We start from the raw sequence: 26,578 nt of genomic DNA, 5'->3' as shown, positions 1-26,578 counted from the left end.
TCAAGTACTGTACTAAAGTATGAATTTGAAGTACACGTCTCTTTATACTTATACACCTGTACATTTTAGAAGAAAATATTGTACTCTTAATTTCGCTACATTTATCTGAAAGCTTAAGGTTCTAGTTACTTTAAAAATAAAGGTTTTTTTGCATAAAAAGTTATTATTATAAACTTTATAAAATATGTTTTGTAGTAAATCAAACTACCTGACAGTTTATACAAGAACAACTAAAAAAACAATTAGCCATTAACAGAAAATTAATCATTTTTAACACATTTAAGTAATTTTTATGACTTATTTTGAACTATTTGTTTTACAGTTTTTATTGGTTTGTTTTTGTTTTTAGATTTGTCTGCACTGGAATCTTTTACTTTTAAAACTTTAAGTACTTGTTCCCTATTATACTTACTCACAAGTAACATTGTCAGTGCAGGACTTTTATATTATATTTTCACAGTGTGGTATTAGTACTTTTATTTAAGTATATATTAACTTTACCTTTCAACATTGTTGGAGTTTTGATGTATCCACTACATGTACTGCTCAAATGTAATGTATCAGTGGTTTGCAGAAATGTACAATGCTAACATCTTTTCCTGCAATTGGGTTATCGCCTCAGTTTTAACACCAGTGAGTTGAAATCAAGTCCAAACACAGCTTAGGTATTAAGATATTTAAGAAAAACTTTATTTGTGACTTATTAACAAAACACATTACCAGATTGATGAAATCATAAGAATCACTATTATCACCTTTACAATGATAAGCAGGTGTACAAAAAAAGTTATTAACAGATCTGCACTGTCACAGTCGACTGGTGCGCACCACTCACTGCCACACCCAGTGACTGAGGAACATTCACTATACACAAGCAGAGAATACATCGACTTGATTTTTTTGAATAGCATTTTCTGTATTTTGATTTTTTTTCTTCTTTTTCTGCATTTTTTTCAAGGGATACATATGGAGGGTGAGTAAATGATTCGATTTCACAATAGTGTTTGTTTGATCATCGTTTCAAAGCTTAACACAACTTTTTAAGGATCTTTAAGGTTTTCTTATCTATGAAAAATCATATGGGTAAAAACAGAAAAAAAAAGCATTTCATAGCATAACACAATAGCATTATGTATATCTAGAAGATTAAATTTTTCAACAGGATAAAAAATGTGATTCTTTTAGGTTTTTCCACAAATTACTGTTTGCAATAGCGTATATGTATGTATGTATATGAGCGTGTGGATGAGTGTGGGTCTTTCCATATGTGTGTATTGTCTTTGAGAATGTGTATCAGAGGTATATGTATTCCAATACGCATTTCCCAGTGGAAAAACATATCTATGTATATATAGTATCTATATAGTATCTGTTTCCTTTGCTTATAACATGCAAACAGCCACTTGGTGATCTGACAGCACAGAAGTACACCTGAAGGATGGGGCAGGGGGTAAAGACACATGTGCATGGGAGGGATTCAGCCTGATAGCAGCACCTATATACCCCTACTGTGACTGGTAAGACGATGTTCTAGAAAAAAAAGGAACACTGAGGTGAGATTTTATGACACTTTTCATCATGTTGATGCTGTTCCGATATCTACTGCACTTTTTCTACCATGCTACACCCGGGTTTCGAATCAAGCTGATCACATAAATCACACTTGGGTCACTGCAACTTGAACCTTTTTTTTATGTACAACAAGATTATTTCCTAAGTTTGTGCAGCCCTTAAGCCAAAAATGAAATTTTAAAGGTCCCATATTATACTCATTTTCAGGTTCATACTTGTATTTGGGTCTCAACTGGAACACGTTTACATGGTTTAAAGATGAAAAAACACATTATTTTTCTCATACTGTCTGCCTGCATATACCTGTATTCACACTCTGTCTGAAACGCTCCGTTTTCAGCCTCTTTAAGCCCACCTCCTGAGAAAGCCCAGTCTGCTCTGATTGGTCAGTGTTTCTGGGTCATCCGCGTCTGAAACGTCTCTGCACTGTTATTGCAGTCACGGAAATTACTGTAGCGGCATTTTCTATCCTTATTGATTGAGCTAACTTTTTACTTGAACTGCATAGCTAGGCGACAGCTTGAGTCCATGTTTACAGCTGATTTCATTCATACACACTGCAAAACATTCCAACCAGAAATATAACGGGACCCATCTAAAATGTTTGTTACAAGTTTAGAACAGTCTATATTGTTAATTGTGACATAACAAATTCACAGAAGTCCTAATGGCTTGTTAAAGCCAGTTCAGACCAAAGATTTGCAATGAGACGAGACCAAACAAAAAGTTACAGCAGTGAAAAGTCTGAGCTCAACTCAAGCCGGATGATAGTGTCCGTGCAACTCAGCTTGCCAAATCACCGACGGCTAGTTTTAGAACGTAGAGGGCGTTACCTGTTTTAACAGCCAATTGGCTTGTAGTTGAGTCTACTGCTCAAGTCAAAATGACCCCAGACAGTGTGTTTGCTTGCTGAGGCAGGAGTCCTGTCCCCGCAAATATTGTGTTTCTGCCCACCCGTTGTGCTGGTGTTGGTTGGTGGGTTGCTGTTGCTGCCACAAACACAAAAGTTGTTATTTACTGATTAACTGATGTTGCATATTTATATTATTGTGGCATATTTATTACAAATACTGTCTATCTGATGCTCATTTTGTTTACTTTTTTCGCCGTTTCATCATTACTTCAAATGCAGCAGTAGCCAGTATCTCATGATCAACGTCCTCATTCATATTTCAAGAACCTACAAATTAGATTTAGTCACAAAGCCTGAAAAGCTTGTATTTGGAATGGAAGCACAGAGAGTCATTGCTATAGAGATGGTCCACTGTCTCATCTGTTTGCAATAGTGTGACCAGGCAGGTTTTTAGAACATTGCAGATCGACACATTGCAAGCATTTTTCAACTCATCTCATCGCAAATGTTAATTCTGAACTGGGCTTTAAAAGCATAGTTTCTGAATTCAGACTGTGTGCATTTATCTGTTAATCTATCCAGGTATAGATATAGCATCTATATCTGCCTTAAATTTTAAAAAGTAATGGATATGTGACTTTTTATAATATGGGACCTGTAAGATCTTTCCAGCTGTGAGGATTGACTTGTGTTGATCTTTGCTTGCTGGTATCATTGCCTCTCTCCAGCGCAACGTAAACACTGTCGACCATGTGCTTCCCCTCCATTAATCCTTAAGTGGATTTCCCCCACTTCCAAATCAACCACAAGTCAACCTCTTTCCACTGCTGCTGCTGCTGCTGCACTTATTGTGTAAGTGGCTTGAGTCGACCCGGGTTGATCAGCTGTCACTAATGGCGGACGCAGGAATAACTGCAGTACCTCTGCTCGTGCGAATAAGGAATGACCTGCCCAATTAACTCTGCTGTGGTTTCTTTCCCCTCTACACTGAGAGCTACTACGATGACTCTTCTTTTCCATCTTGTCTCATCGTATCCAATACAGCGTAATCTCCAATTCCGCTAACTTGTCAGAGGTCCTTACAATGCAATATGTGCGAGATGACAGAGCTGTCAACAACGAACAGTCCGAGCTCAGTTAACAAAGGATGTGTGTGTGTGTCGTATATATGTGTGTGTGTAAATATGCACAAATGTCACTGTGTCGTGGTTGCACAGTTCATTGAAGGAGAGTGACTTGAGAGATGTCATCCAACCATGTTGATTCGAAGAAACAGGAGTAGAGGAAGGAAACAGGCAGCGGGCAAGCAAATCCTACAAGCACTGAAGCAGTCGAGGCAGTGGTGCAGGGCTTGAAGAACAACTACTTAACATTCAAAGACAGAATCAGAGGGATCAGGCTAGAACAGAAATGAAGCAACAAGCAACGTTCCTGCTTCCCAGCCATATATTACACTCCCATATTAAGGATGCCGTCGGCCTTCAGTCTTAGAGTTTCCAGAAAGGGGTGTGTTTTTATTATTATATTAGTATATCTTTGTCACCTGTATGTACTGTATGTGTAAGAGAGCGTGTGTGTGTGTATGCTATGTGTGAGTAAGAGACAGAGAGAGTCAGTGTTTGTGTACAATAATGTGTGTGTCAGACTAGGTGTGCTGATACACAGTGGGAATAAGACCCCGTTGACCTGTGCCGTATCCCGAGAGGAGAGGAAAGGTCAGGGGCCGGTTGCATCAGCTGCACGTAGGTTCCCTAGTTATATCCGAAGTAGCCACAAAATCCCGATTCACGCATTGCTAAAACACAAGCGGTAGCGCCACAAAAATCTGTTACAACATAACCTTAAGTAACAACTAAATAGTTAAGCAAGCAGTAAAGCAGGTGCAAATGATACAAAGTCACACAATTGTACTCACTAACAGTAATGCAGGATTTTTTTTTCTTTTTTTTGCACACAGCTTTTTTTTTTTTCTTCGTTATTAATTCCATGCCATTTTGAAACTTGAAGGATGATAACAGTGATTTTGGTCATTTTTGCCCATTTTCTACAAATGAAACACTACTGCATTATTCATGGCTATTTTCCAATTTGTATTTTCCAGTTCCATTTTTTTGCCTTTCATCAGGCAGAATCTAGTTCTGATTCATTTCCATACAACATGAATATCAACATGCTTAGACTCACTTTACAAACATGATCCATCACGTATGTTTAATTTTCGCCCCATAATTGCGATAACATGGGGCAGTTTTCAAATGAATCTGCACTTGTGACCAAAATGCTGTCTGCACTTTGATGGATTTCTTAAAGCTGGGGTAGGCAGTTTTCTGGAAAAGCCAAAAAATGCCAGAATTTTAACAAGCATGGGCATATATACATGCCTCATACAGTAACCAGCACAAGTATGAGTCATTCATTTCAATCATCCTGATCCCTATGCCATTTTATAGGCCTAGTGGACATTCTATCAGAATCACCGTCCTTCTTTCTTTGCAAATCTGTGGCCTGTAAACCCTTTGAGACTACACTCAGTGATTCGATTAAGTGATTCCATTAAGCTAACATAAGCTACATAAACGTGAATTTGAAGCTGCAGCTGTAAGCCTTTGGCTCAAGTTATTAGAAAGCTAAACCAGCAACATTTTCTCTCCATATCTGAAACACTTTGCTGATATTGCCGAGTGTTTGGTTGAATTTATTGTTCAAGTCTGTCTAATTTTTGGGGGGGTGACTAGCCAAGGAATGTCTGCCACTGAATCAGGCTCCCACAATCTCCAGGGCTGGAGACCTGGATACAGCATTGAAGGCCGCACCCCATTCATTCCTATGAAAGTTGCTCAGTGGCACATGAAGCCAAAAAAGATCCATTTCTGCAGTATGAAATCACCTGGATGACTGGTGCTGCTACCACATCACTGGGCCCAAAGAGCAGGCGCACTAGAGAATTACGGCCGCCAAGCACAGCTGAACTCTCTTCCAGTATTTCCAAATGTTATCTGACCAAATATATCAAATACTTATAGGGAAACGAGTCATTTTGTGCTTTGTGATGCTCAGAAAATGTATGCTGATTTACAGACATCTACAGATGTGATTTAAAGAAGTCTTTTTGTGCCAAATGGCATCATGTATTGCAGTACCACTGTTCGGCCACTATGAAAATTGGCTTCAAAGCCTGCTGCACTTCTCAGGGCATGATGTACACATTTGAAGAACAGCCAATAGGAACTCCTTTCTCTGAAATGACCTGTGATTGGCTAAAGTCTCCTGTCAAAAGCTAGATTGTTTTAATTCCTGTTTACAAAGCAAAGAGGAGGTGCAGACGACTGGTCTAATTTAGTTCTAGTCTTCTTCTCTCAGTCCAATTGAATTACAATATGCTCAAAGGTTGGTATGAGATTTTTTCACAGTGAGCCCCTTCAAAAAACTCACCTACTGCAGCTTTGAAACAAAAAAATTGCACATCTCATCTGTTCGTTTTTTTGTTGGTTTTTTTTGCTTATGAATAAAAGCAATGGCTAGCTGAAAGATTGGAAAATACTTTTTCCCCAAATACAAAATATCAGCAGGATACAAGATTTGTAGAGAATGGACTAAAACATGCAAAAACTATTATTGTCCTTTAAGAGTCAAATTTGGTTTCTATTTACCAATCGTAATTTTTATGCCAATCTAGTCAACTGCAAGTCCGTGTGGCAGCGAGGTAATGCAAGCACTGATTGGCTACTCATCTGAGATCTTAATGTTATAACTAGTTAGAGCCATAGAGTCCCCCCCTTACTACCCATGGTACAATCGAATTGAGTAACTTGCTAATTGCAAATTAACCAGCAGTCATGAAGCCACTACTTGCCACCCTAACCTGGGAACAAACTTGCGCATAGTTGGTGCAACCCAGTCCAGGTCCTCAGCCTCAGCAATGTGCTATGTTACACTGAAACAGAGCTCGAGCGTGGTCCTGCTTGTCTCAGCCACCTCATTCTCTTCAAGGTGCTAATCTCATGGTACATATACTGTATGTTGTTACTTTTTCATTTTTCTTTTTTTTATACAAAAGACCACATTTTCTGAATTCCTACAAGGCCTCCATAATACTGAAGACAAAAGCCTCTGTTTCTTGTTTTTTTAGTTTGGCTTCCACTTCACCTCCAACTAGGTGAGCCAAAAAGGAAGGGGGCTGCATAAAGACAGAGTTGCCAACACGGGCAGCCTCAGCTGACAATGGTCAGATACAAATAGTACACCTTTTCAGGTGTTTTTGTTTTTATTATACAAACTGGGGGGCAGGGGCAGCAAATCACAGAAAGACTAATCCAATAGAAGTCTTTCTGCTTGAATTTGGTCCAACCTTTAGATGAAGTCTGTCTACTGAGAACATTTGTTTACCATAAACTTTAGACTTTTTTAGGCCAAAGTTATGGGGCTAAATGAGCCAAGAAAAGAGAGAAACATTTGTTTAGCGAGTTCACATGGTGTGGGGAGCCAGGCCTTGTCTAATGAGGGTCTGGCCACTGTACAATGTCTATGCAAATATGGTGCAAGGAGGCTCCCTCGGTTCTACAATATGCATTTGGCTTTTTTATTCTGGCTCTGTAATTGGGATTTGTTGGTAGCTCTGTTTTCAAGTCACCCCTTCTCCCCTAATCATCCCCCCCGTCATCCTTCCCTTTCTCCTTCTTGTCCTTCTTGTCCTTCTTCTTCTTTTTCTTCTTCTTGGCCTCCTCCTTCTTGCCAAAGCTTATGAAGTCACCTTTGTCATCCACAGGGCCGGCGTCATGGCGGATAGAAATGATGGCTGGGGATCCGGGGATGATGAAGGCCTCGGGAGGAATCTCTCCAGGCTTCAGGGGCTGAGGAGGGCCATAGCCCTGACCGGCACCATACCTGAAGTGCCAGCTGTTGCTGTTGACTCCAGCACCCACTGGGGGTGACAGTTCACCACCATCTCCATCTACAAGGGTATGACAAAAAAGAAATTGTGGTAAGTCTTTCTACTCATTAGCTTTATTCAATCATCACTGTAACCACACTGCTTCATTAAGGAATATTTAAGAAATAATTGGAATAGTGCTGGGCCTAGCACACTTGGCACAAAACACTTAGGTAACAAACAATAATAATAAATAATAAACAATGAAATAATATGGTATGTGCAAATTAACCAATTTCTTCTTGTACTGCACCCCAGATAGCTTTTCCTTTTCCTTTTTTTTTTAACTTTCATGCTCTGCACATGCACTGTACGTCACCGTTTCAAATCCCTTGCAAAGGGAAGCTAAGCTAGCTCCAGCTACATATTTACCATACAGAGAGGATGGGTGGCGGATGGGTCCAACAAACCCTGGACTTCCACCCAGGAGCCCGGTGTTTGCTTCCTATGTTAAAGTTGAGCCAAACTATGAGGTTTCTTTCTAAACTTAACCACCCACTAAGCCTAATCATGTCCTTTTGTTGCCTAAACCCAACCACAGGCTTGTTCTGCACAAGGAAATAAACATAAATACAGGGTGTTTTGAGTTTATTTTAAAAAAGACTGTATGCATCTAATGAGCAAAACTGTATGTTAATTCATTTAGTGCATTTTGTCACACAGGAAGATACCTAGTGTAAATGGCACTGACCAAGTGCAGATACTTGACAAGTTTGGATGAGAAAGTGTTGGCTTAACATATGCTCATACAATGGTTTGCATGATATCTTATTAACTAGTGCCATACCAAGTTAAAATTAGTAATCGTGGTGAGGACATAAACCTATATGCTTAATGTAATGTGATAGTGTGAAGTTGTGATGATGTACCGTAAAACAACTCAAAGTTCACATGGTTTCACATGGGTCACAAACACCAGTCTCCTGGGGTAAAGTCATGTGTTTGTTTGACCAATTCACCACCCCAACCTTCCTCCTTAAGCATACTTTCACTCTCTACATTTCTTCTTTCCCTACACCCGTTAGAGAATTGGTCACATGATTGCGGTCTTCATATTTATGTGGTTTATATATGAATTCTGGTGCATTACTTCCTGTAGGTATATGCATAACAATGCATGAGAACAGCCTGTCCTGCTTGTCTTGCGTTGTTCCTTACTTGGATTTAACTATCTGGTCTTTCAGATGTTCATAAAATCTGACATGTGAGGAATTACCAAAATCAAGCAAAAAGCATGCAGAGCAATAGCCTGACAATGGAGCAATAGCCACGGGGAGGGGATATTTTCAGGACAGCGATTCAGCCGAGACCACAGGAGGGAACACTGGCGGGGGCTAACCTTTAAACCACAGGGATGTTTAGCCTGGCAGTGTGATTTGTATTTGTATTTGGATGATGGCAGCAGCTTAATCTTACTCTCATGGGAAGCCAGAGACAGGGATTCAACCTTTAGTGCTCAGGCATGGATGTGACAAAGATAGGAGCAAAGAGAGCCATTTGTTAAAAAGATACTAAAAAAATGTCTATATATAGAACAATTATTATGTAAAGTCAAAAAAACGACATAGCTATTAAGGTCAAAAGGTTAAAGACGGCAGAATGGAAAGAAGAGAGGACGTGAGATGAGATAAGGAGAGAGAGGCAGAGAGAGAGAGAGACAGAGAGAGAGAGGCAGTAAGGAAGATGGGGGTGGGCGGGTTTTGCAGACACAGTGCTCTCAGGCCCACACCAGTTCCCTCTGCGCTGACCTACTTTCAGTCTGGATTTTATTTAGATCAAACACAGGCCCTTGCAAAAAAGATTCTATTTGATTTTTCTTTGTAGGCTATTTATGACATTGCTGGAGCGCTGAAATGGTCTCAAACTGCTGTCCCATTGGGAGGTACACTATTCTGAAAATGCACAGTCCGTACACACAGTACCAATGAGTACCTACAAATGAGCTCATCAAATATGAGAATATATCCAGATTATGGTACAAGGAGATGTAATGGACATTATCACGCTGCTCGATATTTTAGCCCTGCATTACTGCCCTGTTTAACTACGATATGTTTTTGAGCCATGACTGACTGAAAATTGATCATATTAACTCTGACTGATGTTTGGAATACAGTATGTCAGCTTTTAGTAACAAAGCATTGTGCCAGATGTAGACACACATAAATAATTTGTTTTCTACTTGCAAAAATAGAAGTATTCATTTTTAAGTGACATTAAAAAATGAGTATGTGAAGGACTGGGGTGACAAATAAACCATGTCAAGCCATGACAGCTGAGGAAAGCACACATTTAACTTTCTTTTCGTAATCTTGTCACATGTTACACAATTTCTAAATACAGCCAACAGCTGCTAATTGACCTGTGTAATTGGGCTTGTTTAACGATGAGTCAGATGTTATCATCTTATCTTACCATTAGCAGAGTTAGTGCGTTAATACTGTTATGCCAGTCTGTTTCTGAGGATTATGACATTTGATGGTATGGTCTGTCTGTGTGTATTTAATCTGGGTATTAATCCCAGGATATATTTTAAATAAGTCCTGTTCAATTGCTCTCAGCGGTTAGGTAAGGAAAATGGCTTCCTGTGTGGAGGAGGACAACATGCTTAAAATAAACTGAAAAGGCAGCCATGAATTAGAGGAGATGTGCAAAAATACGGTTTTGCAAAATGTGGATGAGCTTATTGAGGCATTAATGCAGTGAATGTCATTACTGTACACAATAAACCTCCATTTCATCTTATTAACTGACTCACCATTTCCTGTTACCTGATGCTGCTATTTAAAGGAGGCTGAGTTTGGTAATACATTATGTAGACAGTCTTGTATTGACAGACAAATTAAAATCTACAAAAGCTCTGTCTTTGCAAATTATTCATATTTATTTATTATTCAATTTTATGAATTAATGAATCTTCATTTAGAACATGTAAAAACATAAAACACAAATAAAAGCAAACAGGCCTTGTGCAACTTGTCATAAAATCTGTAAATTACAGTGTTAGTGCACTGTCACCAAAACAACCACCATATCCTGCATGCAAATATGCATTTCCTTGGACTGCAAAGGTATGACCTACCTTACTCTACCTCTGATTGGCTAGTTCTCATTGCCTTTATTGGTTGGGTTGGTTGGTTTTAGGCAAGAGAAGTGGGATTAGTTAGGATTTGGGTAAGAATGTCAGCCAATTGGAGTAAGACGAGTGAGGTGGGTCATACCTTCCCTATCCTGGGAAACTTGTGTACACTTGTGATCAGATCTCCTAATATGCATATTAATTCCAGCTATAAACAGACTATCTGAGTCCAGCTGAAAGTAAATACATTAAGTAGCACCCTGGAAAATGTAACTCCATAAGGATCTATGATTTTGGTCAAATTTATTGTAATTTTCCCTTTCAATAAAAAGTGGATTTGCCCTTTGGAGTATTGATGTGTCCAGTTTATGTTTTGGGGAAAATAGGTTAATTAATGCCCAAAATTGAAAGGATTCATCCTCTGGGAACTAAGAATGTGCTCAGCAAATTTCATTTGATAAACACTGGTGAAGGTGCCAGAGGAGATGTTAAGGGTTCACTTCAACATCTGGATCCCTCCTCTGTGGCAAATTAATATGAATTTGAGATTTTAAAGCAAATTGGGCCAAACATTTTTGAGATCTCTTGATTTCATCATGTGTGCAGACAGTTTGTGTTAAACTGTAATGGGTCATCTAACATTTTTCGGCTGACTAAATTGTATCAGACAATTTATCATGTAAGAATAGAAAAACCTAAGATATAATTAAACGTGTGGAAGATTACTGGACTGGTTTAAACGCTTCAAACTGCACTGTAATTACTGTGTTCCTGCTGTGAAGAGAACTGCACTTTACCACAGCAGTGCAGTGTTTGACTTATGTACCCCTGATGGGGCTGGAGCAGTTCATGTCCCTACACATGACCAACTGAGCTAAAATGTCAAGTGTCTGTGTAGCGTCTAATCAAGTGAATATTGTCTCTGCAACTTGGGACATCCCAGAGCTCTCTGCACTGGCTGTGACAAATCCAAACGCCTGCCATTGTTAATAAGAATCTTAGCCCAGGTATTAATGTGCAATGTTCCTGTGTGCATGTGAAAAAATTAATTCAGAACGAGCATGTCACATCAGAGGAGTCTGAACAAGTACCAAGAGTTTTTTTCCTCCTTGTGCTACTGTTTCACTAACATGGAGGATTATTTGTAACTCTGCCATGGCTTCATATTAGCCTATATTTCACAGCAATGGATCGGATTATGGTGTAACTACTGGTAAGCAGGTCAGTACAGCTCCTTGTGAGGAGGTTGCCATGACACCTGATGGAGATGTGTGGGTGTTTAAAGCCTCATTTCGTCTAACCTGATGTCCTACATTTAAAATAGGCTATGTTATTTCCTGTCTAGTCCAAGATCCATCTAAAATGAATCCCTCTGGTGGTTTGCAGCACATGCACAAATCAGACAGTCGTGTAGTGCTCGTGCAAATATGTGTGGCACGTACTCTGCATCTACATAAACCATTCTTTTCTGCATTATTTTCCCTAAATGACTGCATGCCCTCTTTTTCCTCTTAATACCTGCCCTTGCAGAGTCCCCTTCCCTCTCCCATTCCCTACTCCTTCCCTTTTTTTCCTGTCTCTAAATCTTCCATTCAGAGATATGACCGGTTGCCATGGAAACTGCCTTCGCCCACTCCCTGCTGATGGAGGGTGCGGCTGCTGCAGCAATCTCTCAGTTAGACAGTGTTGCCAGGCAACAGGTCACATGGCGTTCCCTAGCAACAACACTACTGCAGGAACCTGCCAATCCTCTTAACCTTTCTCTTTCTCCATCCCCCCACACCTCGCTTTTTTTTTCTCCATCCCCCTGAACGTCTCCTCTGCTCTTCCTCTCCAAAATTGCTTTTAATGTTACCGGATTTCTCTTTTTTCATTATTACTGATAATAGCTCCTCTCCCCCTCTGGCAGTAGACAAATGTCTCCTCATCTGCGCCATGGGTCACTTACATAAACACAGTTTTGAGGGTGCTGCATTTGGATGCATCACAGCATATCAGACGACTTCATCATGATAACAATTCACTGCAGGAAAATAAATATCACTTGATGCATAGTAAAGAGGATCAACCTGCAATCCTCTGAATGCCTATGCCTTTGCACTGAGCCACTCCTGACAAATTATTTTTAATACACCCCTTATAGGTTTGCAGTATGCTGTGCACGCTGCTTAAGGACAATATTTGAGTCCTTTTGTGACCAGACAGACAGTTTTCAATATGCTCTTGCAAAAAGACACATTTCTTTGCAAGAAACTCAGAGATGCTGGGGACTGGTACAGCTTGCATTTTGAGCAATTGCTCTCTTTTAAAGCTGACAGAAGGTAAGACATATTCTGTCACTGACTCACCAAGTGATTGACTGTGATGTTACTCTTTACCCTCTACTCTCTACCAATGTTCTAATTCCTGCAGTTAGACAGGAAATCAATGAATAGCAGCTTCGGCTGAAGAAAGAAAGGAGCGGATCACAATGTTCCAAAAGCTGTTTAGTAATCTAAGTTTCAAAAGTTTTCCTGTCAACAGACAAAAGCTATTAGTTAGCTCTGAGGCAGTGTTTCTGGGAAGTGCAGGTCATTTTCGAGGCCAGTTCTATTTGCCACTATGTTGTGTTTGTACATATTGTCAGTGTTGCTGCCCACTCAGGACATCTCATTTTTTATTAAAAAGAAGTGGCCATTTTTTTCAGTCTGCAGCTCTTCATGCTGCCAGCTGCTTTGATGGGAGGATACAGTTGTTTATCTGTGGTTCTGCATAAGGTCCCCAGGCTTCTGGCACCTCAGCTAAACTCTGAACAAACAGCACACAGGAATTATAGATCATGTAGATATTCAAAGCACAGTTCTGTCAAATCCCCAGTTTTACCATGTTGTCTGAAACGCTGCACACTTCATATACCCCAGTGAAATTTCAGAAAGGCAAGCTATGAAATATTACAAACTGCCCAAGCCTACTAGTTGTATACCCCTTCTTTCAGTCCTAAATTTAGCAAACTGTCTTGACTCCAGCTTCATGAAGCATAAAGACATATGAGCTGAAAAAAAAAAATTCTCTTCATTCAAGGTTTAAGATTTGTCTCAAATAATCTTGTTGACAAAACATACATGCTTAACTAACTCATTATTCCGATTGTTTAGTTATAGACTGTAAGTTGACTGAAATAATAGTTTTAAGTTTGCCATAGTGGTATACTGGGTTTTATTCTCAAGGTGTGTACAAAAGGCTTCCACAGCCGGGTGCCTGCCGGCAGTTAGCTTCATCAGGAGGGAGTACATAAGTCACAAGTGCAGAGACAAGGACAAGAACACTTGCTGGCTTCCCACCCGTTTTTTGGCAGAAATAATCAAGGTTACCAGAGGTTCATATCCCTGGTGTCTGCTTTAACAAGCCTTTCAACAAATAGCTTGGAGTTGTACACATTACTCAAAGACATTTCAGTACACCATTCATACAGTTCTACTTTTTAGACATTTTTAATCAAGATCAATGTAATTTTGCTCAGTTTCCTTTTTTTTCAAATGACCTTTTTTTTTTACTCTATCCTGATTGCCAGACTTGTGCTCACCTGCAGCGCTGGACACAGTGGGCCAGTTCTGGACCAGCATCCCCTGGGCTCCCTGCATCACAGAGGACTCCTCCATGTGGACAGAACTGAAATGCATAAGACATTGAGCAAACTCAGTGAGAAACAGCAAAACAAATGTTAATTTGACCTTTAATTTAATTTTGGCCTAGTATTTCTTGTGGTCTTGTTTCATATTTTAGTAAAAGAAGTATCTTAACCTTAATTTAAAATCCTTTGCCTTAAAAGAATTCTACAGAAGTCCTTTAAACCTTACACCTAAATAGAAATTAGCCAACATTTAATTTATTTACACCTGTGCTTTTCCAACACTTTCTCATCACAACTCTTCACATGATGGTGCTCTGTCAGTGACCTTCTGCCTCTACTTGTGACGTTTTAGGTATCACTCTGCATCAGCTGTTTATGCTCAGGGATGCTGTTACTGTGATGTCAACAAATGTACATGGTGGGATGACGCTGCAGAGTCCTTATGTTTATACAACAGCCCATGGCAACGTGGACCGTCACGATGGTCAGGATTAGGTAACAACATCACGGATGGTTAGGTTTAGGCAAAGAGGCACATGGCAAGGTGCAGAAAAAAACTCTCATCATGACATCTCAAAATGTCTTACATGAAAAAGGCCCATGTAGAACTTCCCAATAAAGTTGCATGACATCTGCAAGTCATTTCTAAACAGGTAACTACAAAAGACAAATATGACAAGTTTTGTGAACTGTCAATCAAATGCTGAAGACTGGTTGCCTGGCAACAATCAGTAACAGGCCTAAGTTTCTGTCAATCCTTTTGAAAAAAAAAACAAACAAAAAAAAAACAACTAATAAAGCATAAGAAAATTTAGCTTAAATGAGAGACCCAGTAACATAACAGAAATATGCACATTGACTGAGGCAAGAGTTCATGCAGTCCTCTTCAAACTTCCAGTTATGTCATAGCTTCCAAGGAACATAGGACTCGGTGTTGTTTAGAGTTTTCTGTCCCGTCTTTATCCCAGACAAAGCAATTAATAGTACCAAATACCTGCCTGTGTTGTGCAGTTACAAGTGTTGTTCTTTGAATTCTGACTGCAGTTGCTTCACAGTAAAAGCCTTCTACAAACACTGTTTTTATATAAACATAGACATATATTTTATGTCAACATACTTTCCATGACATTTATTTACATATTCAATAAGGATACATAACATATTTAATGTATTTAAGTACTTCCAGCAGATCTTGTTACATATTCATATTTTAATAATTTTGTGTATTAAAAAGTAGGACACTCCTACCACACTCAAATGAAAAATATTAAATATTCACACTACAAGCACAACATAGAGTCACAGGATGGCCCCAAAGTGGTGTTCTCAAAAATTTCAGATGTTTTTCAGAAGTTTTTTCATTAGTTTAAAAACCCAGAGGGTGTACTTTTCTGAGCTCTATGTTTCATTTGACTAAGCAGGTAGGCAAACAGCTCACACAACTCCTGCTTCCACTGTTAACATTCTCTGTGACAATGTATTGAATCTTACAAAATACATATATATATATATATTGAAATATGGCCTGTCTTTATTTTCCCTTTGTCTGATTATTAAGATGATTGTGTTTTATGGTTTTTGGATTTCAGTTTACTGTGTTTTCCTCTCCTGTGTTGCAGTGCTGCATTTCCCTCATTTATCATCTACACACCTGTCCTGCATCTGCTACATTAGTCCTTCCTGCTCCTCAGTTTATCCCAGCCAATCAGCTCCCTGCATGTTCTCCTGTCTCATCACCATATTCCCCTTAACTGAGCTTCTCCACCCTTTTTCTCCACCTGCACTTCATCCTCTCATTAGTCTAGTTTCTATTTAAGTCCTGGTTTTCAGTTCAGTCTTTGTTGGATCCTTGATTTAATTGTGTAATGTTCTGTTGCTGTATCCCTGGAAAAAAAGAGTGATCTTTTGTGTTCCTGCTGCCTGCATTCTTCTACATTTGGGTCCACCTGCTCCATTTTTTCCTGTCATTTAGGCCCTGTTTATATCTGGTATTACCATGAGTTTTTGGTGATCCTATCAGAAGGAACAGCACTTATTACAAGTGAAAACATCCACAAGGCACATTGTGATGCGATCATTTAAACCACACGGTGAGGTCCTTTGGAATGCATGACCACATTTCTTTGTAAACTAGAGTAAATGTCCTGATGCATCCTTAAAGGGATACTTAAATGATTTTCAACCAGCTTTGTATTAAAACAGTGTTATTAGTATGTGTAGATGGACTGTGGTAAACTTTCTTTCATCCAACCAGAGCCTGGATATCCCTCCTTAACTCCTGGTAAAACACCACCAAATGGCATAATTTACATTATTTGGTGGAGTTTCGCTGGCTCTTAAAGCTCAATTACATTTTTGTATTGCCTGCCAACCACCGCAAACCCTGCCACGGCCACTCAAAGTGTATATAACTGATCAAGAGACACATCCGCCCCTCTCTCTGTCTCTAAAACTCTGACAAAAACACTAAAACAAGGCAGTGCTGATCGAATATAAACCAAGATTATGTTACTGCACTGCCTATTTCTCAGCTAAAATATTTTCAGAAATGTAATTTAATGCCCCATTCGCTGTACTCGCTGTAGAGTTTGTGAACAGGAAGTGGGTGCCACTGCTCAGTGAAAACAGTGGCCAAAAAAACAGAGATCAAACCGTAAAACTAAGCACTGACGATCAAAAATAAACCCAGATTCTGCCACTGAGTTGCATATTTCTCAGCTAAAATGTTTTCAGAAACATGTTTTAGCTTATTGTTTGACTTTAATATAAGATCTGTCCGGCCCCTATTGTTTCACATGGACCATTCTACAATATGTCAGGCGCACTGCATCCTGGTAGCTGTAGGTTTTCTACCTATTAAGTAAAAGCATCTTTTTTTTGTTTTCTCTGGTCACATAGCACCAATTTCAAAAGTATTGGTGTCTTTCCACTGCATAGTTGGCCTACTTTTATGTGAGGGCCTTCTTTGTATCTGTATCGTATTGTAATGCTCAATAATTTGCCAATTTTTCAATAAGTTTGACAAAGTGTCAAACCGTCCATTGTTTTGCTGTATGAAAGGAGTTGTTGAATTCTGCTGATAGTGATATCTCCAGCTGTAACGACACAACCTCCTACATGATTAGCGAACAGTTAGCAAGGTTGTGGATGTAACAAATTTACATTAGAGTACGTGACATCGTCAGTAACTAAATCTGAATACAGGTGATCAGCTGGAGATGCATGACAGGCGCAGGTGTGAACGGCGATGTGTCTCAGCTGTCCACTAGTGTTCACATCTTCAAAACACATGTCAATACCAGGTGTAACCAAGCGCTTAGTAACCAGCAATGGGCCTTTTTCACAACAGACATTTTCGACTTGTCATAGCAGGAAAAGCACAGGTGCTGAAAATAACACTAAAGATGGCTGCACTCTATTCAAGTGCTCCAGTGAGAGTGACAGTGAGAAATCAAAGTAACTAAATGGAATTCAGTCATCATTAGTTTTATTATTTAACCCCTTAAAACCTAGCTCGACATTATTTTTGTTGCACTGCATTCAGACACCTTTCACAAGTATTAAAACCTTTGAAATGGGGTTTCTTTGAAAAACATGGAATAAAGGCAATCAGCAATATTGTATGAAATGTCCTGCAAATTGCAAATAAATAAAATATATAACATAAAATAAAAGTGAAAAAAATACCTAAAACTTAGTTTAAAACAATAGAACATTATCAAATGACAAGGGATAAAAATATCACTTAAATCAAAATTTATAATTATCATAAGTATACATTTGATATTAGAATAAATTTTGTGCACCTTTTTACAAATTTCGTAATAATTTTGGGGTCATTTTTTACATTTCTCATTGCCTTCATAATAATAATAATGAAAAAATGACCACACAGAATCACTAAAATTTAACTTTAAATTTAGAAACTATTCTAATGCTGTAATAACCATACAAAGCCAAGCGCATGCAATATTTAACCTGAGATATTTCCTCCTATACATTTATAATGACTATAGATCTCAGTGTATGGGAGGACCTACCCTGACTGCGGCCTCTGCAATGCAGCACCTCCAGCTTCATTCTCAAACTGCAGCTGGCTTATGTGTTACGGGATTTGTCATTGATTTAAAATGACCGTGTACATTCTCATTTTCAAGCTTTTTCCACAATCAAAGGTGCTGATTAAATGTGTAAGACTTTGACACAGTTAACTGGTGTTCTCTACACCAACTGCCTTATACCAGGAATGTGGGTCAGTGATGTGGGTGCTACACGCCGTGTGTGGTGTGATGCGCTACAGCACGCATGTGTCGGGGTTAAGTGTTATTATGAGTCTCTCGGTGTCTGTGCGCGTTACAGGCACTGCCATTTTCGAGATGGCAGCGGCAAATTGCAATGATGATTTATGTTAATGCATGTCATGTTACAGTGACTTGATGACATGATGCACATTATGATAGCCTCCACGCCGTAGAAATTAACACTAATATCCAATTAAATCAAACTTAGACGGAGCAGAAGAGTGCACAAGTGAGCACGGCACATTGTTGGCACGGAATTATGAAAACAGAGTACAAATTAGACATGTGGAGGTAAAACTCATTAGTCCATGACGTTCCAGCTGTCTTCGTATCAAATTAACAACTTTTGTGACCTGATTATTACAGAATTAAAGTGACAAATGAAGATCCAAAAAATGTTGTTCCTAATTGTTGTCGGATCCTCTTAATATCAGTCTTCTTTCATTTGCAGTACGTAGCTAATGATATCTTTAGATCAATCTATAATATCATATCTGAGTGCGTGCCACTGAATTAACAAGTATGACCAGAGTCCAAAATGTCCTCTGCCGTCTGTGTTCACAACTTCTCCTTTCATCTCTGGACAAAAAATGTATAAAAACACACAGAAACTCACACATGTGCGTTGTACATGCAGACAATGATGCATGTGTGCATCTGATGATCTGAGAAAGGTCATAGTCGGCTCATTTGTCCTTCATGCTTCCTGCTTAAAGACTGTAACTGCGGGGGGAGCGATGCTCAGAATGTAGATGACCTATATAGTATTACACTGCAGAGGAGGAGTGCTATTCATTCACTGATGGGAGCTGCAGATGGCTTTTCCCAATGGAGGAGGACAGAGTTGGGGTTCAGACTGATGCTGAGGGGCCACTAAAGGCTATTTCTGATACTGATCTACACCATTGTGTTGCAGTGTCGTATTCAAAATCGTTTTTATAGAAGTGATTTCAATGTGCAGGTGTCTAAATGTTGAATTCAGAGATATTATGCACTGTAGCTGTGGTAAAGTCGAGAGCATTATTAAGGGTCACTTTATAGACGATGTGAGGAAGATGAACAACTTTTATCTAGATGATCAAAAGTTGCAAAAGAGTTAAAGATGGAAAGTGCTTACCTCTGCACCCCTGCCCTCAAAGATGCAGAATATCGCCAGTCAGCATTCGGGGCTTTCGGCTGAGCGAGCAATAGGTAGAGAGAGAGAAAAAAGAGAGAGAGAGAGGAGAGGTGAAAAAAAGAGAAGAGAGAGAGAGAGTTTAGTTTGATCTCATACAGTGCAAAGCCAGGCTGGGCCATGGTCTCATCAATTAATCATGATACATGTCCCAGCTCTGGACGTGAGAGGAACACTGCAGTCGTGTCCCCCTTTGCAAGCGCTCACACACACACACACACACACACACACACACACACACACATGCATACATATTGATATCCTCACATAGACACAGAAGGACTCTAAAAAGGGCAGTGACTGAGAGCCATATTGATGAGTTTTTGGACAGTCTCTCACTCCCTGGCTCTATAAATGTGAGAGCTGGGGGAGTTATGGCCTTCCCTGAGTGCCGGGGTGTTTGCACAGACTGATGTGTACATGTTTGTGTGTAAGTGGAGTATGCGTCTGCTCTTCATGAACCTAGCCTGAGTGCTTGCAACTCCCAGCAGTCCTCTGGTGAATTATTGCCTTTAAAAACCAATAAGTTGTCATCGCGAAGGCAACCACATCCTACATCGCTGGTCTGTATTAACCCAGTGTGAAATAACCATGACCTCCTAGCAACACATTTCGTGGTGGCGGCACACACTTTGTTGAAATTATGTGTGTGCATGGTTGGATTTAGCTGCCAAAACTACTTGGTTAAGGTGTAGATTACGACTGCATTTTCAGGTAAAATAAGTACCTCAGTCACATGTGAAACATAAGTACAATGTAAAGTGATGTACTGTAAGTAAGTAAATGACATGTTAGGTTAAAAAAAGTCCATGTTGATTTTTTGTACACGAACCGCAGCCCTCCAGGTAAAAGTCTGGTGTTTTAACCCATCCAGCACTCCCACCTTCTCCCCATGAAGGCTGTCTTTTTACTATATATTACCTATGGGGTCGTTAAATTAACAACTGCTCATTAATTAAGGTTGTTGAACCAGGGAATTTATGTGTAGCATACTTTTTTTGCCACCACCAAATGCAGTCTTAAGAGGTCTGGATCATTTCACATATTTCTGTACGGTAGGTTTGGAGGGTAATCAAATACAAATATGGTATCACAAATGTGTAGGATTTTAGTGTGTGGGACAAATCATCAAAAATATTTTACAAATTATAACTTTTATTATGTACTGACTGATTTCATCTTCTTCCATTTTTCTTGCTTCGGAGATTTACTTGATTGTGATGATTTCAATCTCTATGATAACTCTACTGTCGTTGCATTGGAACTATTGTATAGACAGCTTTGTGGTACTATATGTTTGCACTGAGATAAAGATAAACAAAATGTTATCTAGATGTGTCTCAGTTTATTGAACAATTTAAGAGGTATTAATAAAATTTAAATACTAAAGCTTTTTGGGCTTAATACTTACATGTTAAATGCTAAATAACTGAAATAGTTTCAATTTTGTTGATGTTTTGGACTGTTGGAGTCCCCATGTTAAAGGGGAAAACCAACAAGTCCTCCATTCCAAACAACCACATAATTCACATGTTCATATAGGCAATATATAGGCTATGCAATATGGTGAACATCAAATTTCACACAACACAACATCCACAAAATTTTTGATCAAACACCTAGATAGCATCAGTGTAATGATATTTTAAGGTTGACTGATGGTGCTTTGCAGAACAGTTGCATAATGAAATTTTTTGATAAATAAGCTAGAAAAGTCTTACTCCAGAAAATTACATCACTTTACTGTAAAGCAGTCTTTGGTGCCAAAAGACTATTGTCTATCCCTATATTCACACCTCTGAATATGACCCATTGGAGCATTTCCTGAGTTTGCACCCCTACTGGTGGACAATGGACGAGCTTATATAACTGTGATTGGTCACAATTTTAAATGTGTGTGGAATATAATGAAATGGTCACAATTGCACCAAAACTGCATGCAAGAAAACTTGACTAGGTTTAGAAAAAACATTATAAAATAAAATAAAATAAGAATGTTTGTTACAAAGGTAACTTCAAGTATCTTATGGGACATACGTCAGAATACCCATGTTTTGTTGTCAGATTAACTATATGATTTTTGATTTCACACGGGACAAAAACACCTGTCTCCTTGATAAAAGTCCTCCTCTTGTTTGATCCTACCACCCTAAATGGACTTACTCCATCTTTTGACTTTGCTTCAATAATAACTACTTCAGCCATTAGAGGTCACCACCTGACAAAAAAATGTAGTACTGGTCGTAATTTTTGCTTCTAAAAATGCCCTATTTGGTACTATATCACTGATTTGACATTTCACACTCTAGCTTTTGGATTTGAGAAAGAGTTTTAATGTTTACTAATATTTTTGGACTGTCTTAGACCATAGGAATAGCATGTATGAGTTTTAAAAATGGGAATAGGTACCCTTTAAGGTTGCCAGGACTCCTGTTCAATTCCTTTTGATGATAGCCAAATTTTGGTGATGATTATGTCTTTAAATTTGAAAAAACATATGAATCTCATAAGAGGGAGAAGTCATATTTTAATGAGCTAATCTCTTATGGCCATTAATTATGCCTGATTATGCTTACTCATTACTTTCCTCATGAGTAGGCACTGTGCACATGCACTGTATGAAATGACTGTGAACATCTGCATTACAGCTAATGCTAAAATCAGTCAGCATCATGTGGCTCATAGTCTCGGACCTCAAGAACACTGAATAAGAAACACTGCGTTTTAAGACACAAACCTGCTCAGGCAGTAGCAAGTGTCCCAGATAAAGATGGCACATTATGTTCTTTAGTTCAATTCAGAGGGGAGTATTTTCTGCTGGTAGACCCAGCCTCTTTGAGTAAATCTAATTTGCAGGGCTGAGGAACAGAGGCTGGGGGATAATTTAATTTACACTGCTACACTTGTCTTGGTCAGAGATTTTCTCATAACTAATGTACCAGTGGCTGGCACCTGATAATTAGGATGATGCAACCCAGAGAGAACATCTTAACCTTTGGAAACTTTGCAGCAACAATCTGACAATAAATATTATATTAATCCAATAATTTATCCAAGAATCTCATCAGCTCAAAGGTAAACAAATCTACCCAGAAATCGTTTGATTCTACAACTAATACACATAAAGATTTAGACAAATGGTGCATGTATGGCTAGACAGTACAAGATTTCTTGATAAAGATCCTTTCAGTTAGCATGTGAAGGCATTAACAGTATCACTCAATTAGAAAAGTTCGCAATCAATGAAGTGTAAAATAGTCTTTAAGCTCAGAAAATAAAATAACAGTAGGCAAATATAAATCTTTTCCACAGTCAGAGGCAACAGCAACTAGTCTGCAGGGCCTTTGATCACGTCAATTAACCCCAACTGCTCCAGTGTAACAGTTTTTCCTTCGCTCGCACTTACAGGTCAAACCCAGTTGCACAGAGTATGAGCCAGTAGTGCAGACTGCATGACCTGTTCTAAGCGTAGATGTGATGACAACCTCAAACCGAAACACAAATCTCTGAATCATCAGAAATAACACGGGACCCTGAAAAGCATCAGGCCTGACACTAATGCAGTGTGAGTGCTGAGCTGGGCTGGGCTGAGCGACAGCACAGTACAAGTGGGAACTGAACAAAAGAGAATAAGGCATGCAAGGACTCAATTCATTGTAGTGGGGGATCAAATCTGACATACTAGAATATCATCACCCTGCAGGAACAAGATAACACACAAAAATGATGCATACTGTACCACTAACCTCAATGAAGAGGGTCCTACATTGTTTGGAGCTAACTAAAATTTAATTGCAGACACTAACATGAAAACACAATGATTCATGACTTTCAGTTATGCATGCAAAGGTAAAACATTAAAAGAGAATGACACACCTCTGGGCAGAGTTGCAGCGAGGCATCAGGCATACTCAGTCTTCGTACAAATCCACTATTACTCGTGAAGAAGCGGTCGGCACCGCTGCCCCAGGTGCCACTGATGGGGCGTCCTGTGTTGTAGAACATGAAAGTGTCACTGCCAGAGGTGGCTGTCAGACAGGTCTTGTAGCAGTAAGTCTTTGTTAGGGAGCCATTTCCACGCACTTCGATGTAGTGAGGCTCCACTTTAAGGTCTCTCCGAAGCACCACGTTATTATTAGGCTGTGCACCGGCTGCACCGCCAGCTGCCCCGCCAGCACTTACACTGCCACTCCCGCCATCTGGAGGGGGCTTCTGTGACACACAGCAAGGGGAACAGGACCCAGGCTGGGTGCAGTAGGCATGGCAGCGGACAATGGCCAGCACCACCACAGTGACCAGGAACACAAAGGTGGTGGCACTCAAAGCCACGATCAAGTAGAGGGTCACATTGGAGAGGAGCAGTGGGCTGTGAGGTCGGATGATCCTCTTAGGGTCAGGGGCCACTTTGGGGGGCACCTCCATGACTGCCACGTTGATGGTGGCAGTGGAGGAGAGGGCAGGCTGCCCATGGTCCTTCACTAAAACGGTTAGAGCAAAGGAGGTGGAGTTGTCCTCTAGGATCCTCCGAGTGGTCCTGATCTCACCGGTGTGTTCATGCACCTTGAACAAGTCCAGGTCAGTGGCTGTCTCCAGTACATACACCAGCCAGGCGTTTGGACCAGCGTCTGCATCGTACGCTACCACTTTGGTCACCAAGGCACCAGGCTCTGCATTCTTTTGTACTGTTTCCAATGAGCGCGTGCCGTTGCCGGGAGGGTTGACTATCAGTGGTGCGTGGTCATTCTGATCCATTATGTAGATGTAGACAGTGGCAACGCGGCTCAGCGGAGGAATGCCCCCATCTTGGGCTTTGACCTGGAAGTGAAACTCTCTTAGTGACTCATAGTCAAAGGCTCGCAGGGCATAAGCCTCCCCAGTATCGGCCTTCACAGACACATACGAGGTGACGGGGATGCCATGGTTGTTGTCATTGAGCACTGTGTAGGTAATGCGTGCGTTCTCTTTGATGTCTGCGTCTTGAGCTTTCACAGTACACAAAGACGCCCCAGGGGCATTGTTCTCAGCCACATAGACGGTATATGAAGTCTGTTCAAATCGCGGTGGGTTGTCATTAACATCGGCCACATCCACCTGTATGGTCTTCTGGGAGGAAAGCGGAGGGTTTCCTCCATCCGTGGCACTCAGAGTGACATTGTAGGCATCGGTGGTCTCGCGGTCCAAGAAGGCTGAGGTAACCAGAGTGTAGTAATTTCTGAATGACTTGATTTTGAAAGGAAGGCCTGCTGGGATCTCCAAGCTCACCTGCTTGTTGGCGCCGGAGTCTCTATCGGTAACGCTAATGAGGGCCACGACCGTGTCTGCACGAGCGTCCTCCCTCACAGGGCTTGACAGAGATGACAGCACTATCTGAGGGACGTTGTCATTCACATCAACCACCTCCACCACCACCTTACAGTGTGCTGCCACGGCCCCAGGGCCTTTGTCCATCGCCTGGATGTACATCTCATAGGAGTTGGTCTCTTCATAGTCAACGTTGCTCCTCACTCTTATGTCTCCTGTATGAGTGTCCATGCTGAACATCTGCCTCACTCTCTCAGGAGTGTAGCTGCTGAAAGAGTAATAAACCTCTCCATTTGTGCCCTCATCCAGATCAGTAGCATTCAGTTTAATAACCAGGGTGTCTTTGGGCGAATTTTCCAGCAGTTTCACCTTGTACACTGAGCTGTCGAACATGGGGACATTGTCATTTGAGTCCAGGACCCTGACATTGATTGTAGCCGTGCCTGTCTTCTCAGGCGTCCCACCATCCACAGCACTTAAAATTAATTGGTGATAAGGCGTTTGTTCGCGATCAACGGGCTTTTTGAGCACAAGCTCGATGTGCTTTGTGTTTAGGGAGGGTTTGTTAGATACCAGCGCGAAATGGTCGTTTGTGCTGAGCTGATACATGCGGACTGAATTGGACCCAATGTCTGGATCTTGAGCGTTTTCAATCGGGTAACGAGACCCCGGCAGAGCAGATTCTGTGATTTCCAGTTGATACTCGTCTCTGGGGAACTGCGGCGCATTGTCATTGGCATCCACAATCACCACCTCGACGTGGTGCACCTCAGTGGGGTTTTCGACCAGCACCTCCAGATTAATAAGACAGGTGTTGGATAAATCGCACAGTGCCTCCCTGTCGATCCTCTCGTTGACGAGTAATTTCCCGTTTTTGGGGTTGACAATCACGTAGCGTTTCCCGCTGTTGGAGGTTACCTTAATTTTTCGGGTGGCGAGCTTTCGAATATCCAGCCCCAAGTCATGCGCCAGATCACCGACCAGTGCCCCATTTTCCAGTTCTTCTGTAATCGAATATTGTAATTGTCCAAACGAAAGGCCACAAAATAAGGAAAATATCACAAAATAAAAAGGCACATTATTCCCTATCCGGTTGCATATCCCCGCCACAGCCATTGCAAGCTCACAGGATCCGCAGACGGATTAAACGCAGCCTTCCGCCTTTTTAGCTTGCAGTATCTTGCATCCCAGCACCTCATTAAGGTGGGCTAATTGGTCTCCCGGTAAATGAAACACAAGCGGCTCATCCATTGTGTTACCCGGCTGAGGTGGATCCTCTCCAGCGCACCCATGTTTCCTTTGTCCGTGATGCGCTTTTTTGTCTCCAGTGCGCGCTGCTGACGGGTGTGTTTCCCTGCTGCTGGAGCTGTGACATCTGTCAAGCTCGTCGAAATAAGTCGCAATTAAACCGGAAACGAGATTTTTTTGCTTTCAAAATAAAATAAGTGTCACCTTTTCTCCACTAAATTAAGGTAGCTCTACTGGAGGAGATCAAGTAATACACGCACACAGGAAGCCTCATATTATCAGTTAAGTGCTAAAATAAAGAAAAAGAGCTGGGAGTCGTTGTTTTAGAGGGTTGTCATCAGTTCCTGACTCATAATTTCCAGCTTTTAACTACAATTATACAATATTAATAAATGGTTTCTCTTTCTATATAAATTCCTCTATTTAGTTTAGTTTATATTCCCATTAAAAATGTGTCACGATGTATTGTGGTTGCGTTTTATTGGAAATGTAGCCACACAGTATTTATGT

The 26,578-nt window shown here is 40.3% G+C and overlaps 1 protein-coding gene across 1 annotated transcript; it reads right to left on the bottom strand.

Moving 5' to 3' along the window:
- Window positions 1–668: 668 nt before the first annotated feature.
- Window positions 669–26,201, bottom strand: LOC121952153 (protocadherin alpha-C2-like). The gene is made up of 4 exons (XM_042498668.2): window positions 23,396–26,201; window positions 19,463–19,521; window positions 13,997–14,082; window positions 669–7,376 (listed from the first exon to the last, which is right to left on the bottom strand). Exons 1-4 carry the CDS (start codon window positions 25,934–25,936, stop codon window positions 7,066–7,068), a joined length of 2,997 nt encoding a protein of 998 aa, XP_042354602.1. The 5' UTR covers window positions 25,937–26,201; the 3' UTR covers window positions 669–7,065.
- Between the last annotated feature and the right edge of the window lie 377 nt (window positions 26,202–26,578).

Source organism: Plectropomus leopardus, chromosome 15 (genome assembly GCF_026936395.1).
Source record: "Plectropomus leopardus strain MGB_pleo_1.0 chromosome 15, ASM2693639v1, whole genome shotgun sequence".
Classification (NCBI taxonomy): Eukaryota; Metazoa; Chordata; class Actinopteri; order Perciformes; family Serranidae; genus Plectropomus; species Plectropomus leopardus.
Note: the sequence above shows the minus strand (reverse complement) of the source record. Positions and strands in the feature narration are given on the sequence as shown.